Consider the following 3,839-nt stretch of genomic DNA (forward strand, 5'->3'; position numbering starts at 1 on the left):
GCTGCTTTTCCGCCGCAGTCGGATTACAACCGCGGCGGAAAAGCTCTCCTTTGGCTGGCAGTGTCTATCAGACACCGCCAGCCAAATTAGGAAGCATAAGTAAACATGCTTTTCCGCTGCGGTTTTTCCGCCGTGGAAAAGCATGTGTACTTTTGCTTTTGGGGGCCCCTTGCGGGCCCCCAGGGCGTAGGCGGGTGGGGGGTGCACATGGGGGGTACCTATGGTACCCCCCAGCATTTACATGCACAAAGCGGCAGGCACCGCACGGTGCCTGCCGCTTTGTGCATGTAAATGTTACACATGCACTTTTAACATTGCGGCGGGTGCTGCTTGAAGCAGCACCCGCCGCAATGTTAAATATCCAGGATGTGACCGCCAGGGTGGCGGTCACATCCTGATTTGCATGGAGGGACCTCCGCAGTCCATGCGGACGGTCCCTCCACCTCTGGGATGGCGGACGGACGCAAGTCCGTCCGCCATCCTAATCGGCCCCTTAGTGTGGCAGGGTATGCTCAGACGTGAGTCCCTTGTTTACTTGGCCACTGGATTCAAGATAGCCTGGCTGATGAGGATTATGAATCCGAAACCGGTCCCAGGATGCTTGTTTCCGGTCCAGGGAAGACATGGCTTGGCAGTTCGGGCTGGACTGTTCCCACGAGGCACAGGGTCAGACTGATTTGCATATAGCCATGTCTGAACTGGGGTGGCTGAGTGAACTAAAGAATGGTGATGGATTAAACCCAGATCTGTTGACTGGGGGTGAGTGTTTGATTTGTTCAAACGCTCCGTCCATCATCCCCTTTTGTATCGCTTTGTTCGCCCTAAGTGTGGCAGGGTATGCTCAGACGTGATTCCCTTGTTTACTTGGCCACTGGATTCAAGATAGCCTGGCTGATGAGGATTATGAATCCGAAACCGGTCCCAGGATGCTTGTTTCCGGTCCAGGGAAGACATGGCTTGGCAGTTCGGGCTGGACTGTTCCCACGAGGCACAGGGTCAGACTGATTTGCATATAGCCATGTCTGAACTGGGGTGGCTGAGTGAACTAAAGAATGGTGATGGATTAAACCCAGATCTGTTGACTGGGGGTGAGTGTTTGATTTGTTCAAACGCTCCGTCCATCATCCTCTTTTGTATCGCTTTGTTCGCCCTAAGTGTGGCAGGGTATGCTCAGACGTGAGTCCCTTGTTTACTTGGCCACTGGATTCAAGATAGCCTGGCTGATGAGGATTATGAATCCGAAACCGGTCCCAGGATGCTTGTTTCCGGTCCAGGGAAGACATGGCTTGGCAGTTCGGGCTGGACTGTTCCCACGAGGCACAGGGTCAGACTGATTTGCATATAGCCATGTCTGAACTGGGGTGGCTGAGTGAACTAAAGAATGGTGATGGATTAAACCCAGATCTGTTGACTGGGGGTGAGTGTTTGATTTGTTCAAACGCTCCGTCCATCATCCCCTTTTGTATCGCTTTGTTCGCCCTAAGTGTGGCAGGGTATGCTCAGACGTGAGTCCCTTGTTTACTTGGCCACTGGATTCAAGATAGCCTGGCTGATGAGGATTATGAATCCGAAACCGGTCCCAGGATGCTTGTTTCCGGTCCAGGGAAGACATGGCTTGGCAGTTCGGGCTGGACTGTTCCCACGAGGCACAGGGTCAGACTGATTTGCATATAGCCATGTCTGAACTGGGGTGGCTGAGTGAACTAAAGAATGGTGATGGATTAAACCCAGATCTGTTGACTGGGGGTGAGTGTTTGATTTGTTCAAACGCTCCGTCCATCATCCCCTTTTGTATCGCTCTTCTGATTTTCCCTTCGCATTTTACATCCACACACCCACCAAGATCATGAACAAATATTATTTTATTTTGACACATTTATCTGAAGATTTGGACAGTTCTATATGCTTTACACATCGCAGCTTTCTTTCCGATGGTTTGTGTACTATGCACAAGGCAGTGTCACATGACAGGTACGTTAGCCATATCCTATGCGCATCTCATAGAGGGTGTGGCGATAACACTTGCCCATACAGGACATAGATGCAGGTCATGATCTGTCTCACCTGCACACAGCAACCTTATCTATGATGTGATTTACGGTGTAATATCATATAACTGATTATTACATTTGTGATGTCATGCGTAAAAGTCATGAGAGGTCTGTGTGGAATGACATTGACTTAGTACCTGACCATAAATGGTAAATGTCATTGGTCTTCCTGTTTGGAATTGTTACAATAGCCTCCCATTCAAATGAGGTTTGTTTATACTTTTGTAAAGTTTGATTAGTAAATAAGTGTAGAGAGGAAATGACAAAATCCTTTGTTTCAAAGTTGTATATATTTATACATAGACTCATGCATGAAGATAAAGACAATTCTAGTGTACAATGTACACATTTTGGACACACATTGTCCTTCCATATTTGTTAGGTAAGATTTATTGGTGGCTATGCATTTTACATCCCACTTTCCTGAATGCCTCTTTGACATCGTTATTTCTGATACTGTACACAAATGGATTTATCAAAGAGGTCACCATGGTGTACATGAGGCTTATTCCTATGTCCTTATCAAGGGAGTAGACGGAAGATGGACGAACATATGTAAAAAGCCCAGGTCCATAAAAGAGAACTGTAGAACTGAGATGTGAGAAGCAGGTGGAAAAGGCCTTTCTCCTGCCATCAGAGGACTTAATTTTCAGAATCACTACAGTGATTTGACCGTAAGAGATTAAAATAGAAAGAAGTGGGATTAATACGATTAGCGGCGTCTCAGTGAAGAGGACAAGCTCATTGATGGTGGTGTCTGAACACGAGAGCTTCAGAAGAGGTGGGATATCACAAAAGTAGTGATGGATTTTATTGGAGCCACAATAGTATAACTTGGAGGCCAAGACACTGTGAAGTGATGAATGAAGAGAGACGATCACCCAGGCACAGACCACCAGCGACACACAGAACCTCTTTGTCATAATGCGTACATAATGTAAAGGATGACATATTGCCATGTATCGATCAAAGCCCATTATTCCCAGCATGTAACTGTCCATGTTGCCAAATGAAAGGAAAAAATGCAACTGTGTGATGCAAGCAGGAAAAGCTATTGCCTTCTTCACTGACAGGAGGTCCACCAGCAGCTTGGGCATTGCAGTAGATGTTAAGCAGATATCCACACAAGCCAGGATGCTGAGAAAGAAATACATTGGTGTGTGAAGTCTAGAGTCTATCCTGATCACAACGAAGATTGTCAGGTTTCCCAGAAGGATGACTATGTACATGGTTAGGAATACAAAGAAGTGAGGGATCTGCTGCTCTGGGAGACTGGAGAAGCCCAAGAGGAGGAATTCTGTAGCTGAGCTCTGGTTTCCTGGCTTCATGTTGGTGCAGATCTAGAAGCAGCAAAACAGTGATTCTTGGTACCCCAAAACAAGCCTACCTCCCACCCTGGTCTTGTGTACCACTTTCCCAGCTGTTATTATCTAAGCATTGCCTCACTGGTTTTAAAAATAACTAATGTTAAACTGTGCCTGAAGTTTTCCTTTTTCCCATATCAGACCCAATATCTGGTGTCAGGGTCTCCTATACATTCAGCCTTCATGTTAAAGGAAGCCCTCAGACATCCCTTGGTTAAAAGTTAGTATATATACTTGGAGGAGGGGCTTAACACAATAAAACTGAGGTTTCTTAAAAAACTTTAACTTGTCAAAATGTCCGTAAACAGTAGCGTTGGAGCACATTTGGCAGACTTGAAAGAGTAGAACAAAATGTGGATACCTGCTGATCCCAGTTAATCACAGATAAAGTGTATCAGAGTTCACTTATAGAAAAAAACTAGTG

The 3,839-nt window shown here is 46.2% G+C and overlaps 1 protein-coding gene across 1 annotated transcript; it reads right to left on the reverse strand.

Moving 5' to 3' along the window:
• Positions 1-2,440: 2,440 nt before the first annotated feature.
• Positions 2,441-3,379, reverse strand: LOC144798165 (olfactory receptor 1f45-like). The gene has a single exon (XM_078668912.1). The coding sequence runs from the start codon at positions 3,377-3,379 to the stop codon at positions 2,441-2,443; it is 939 nt and encodes a 312-aa protein (XP_078525038.1).
• Positions 3,380-3,839: the final 460 nt, after the last annotated feature.

Source organism: Lissotriton helveticus, chromosome 12, assembly GCF_964261635.1.
Source record: "Lissotriton helveticus chromosome 12, aLisHel1.1, whole genome shotgun sequence".
Taxonomy (NCBI): domain Eukaryota; kingdom Metazoa; phylum Chordata; class Amphibia; order Caudata; family Salamandridae; genus Lissotriton; species Lissotriton helveticus.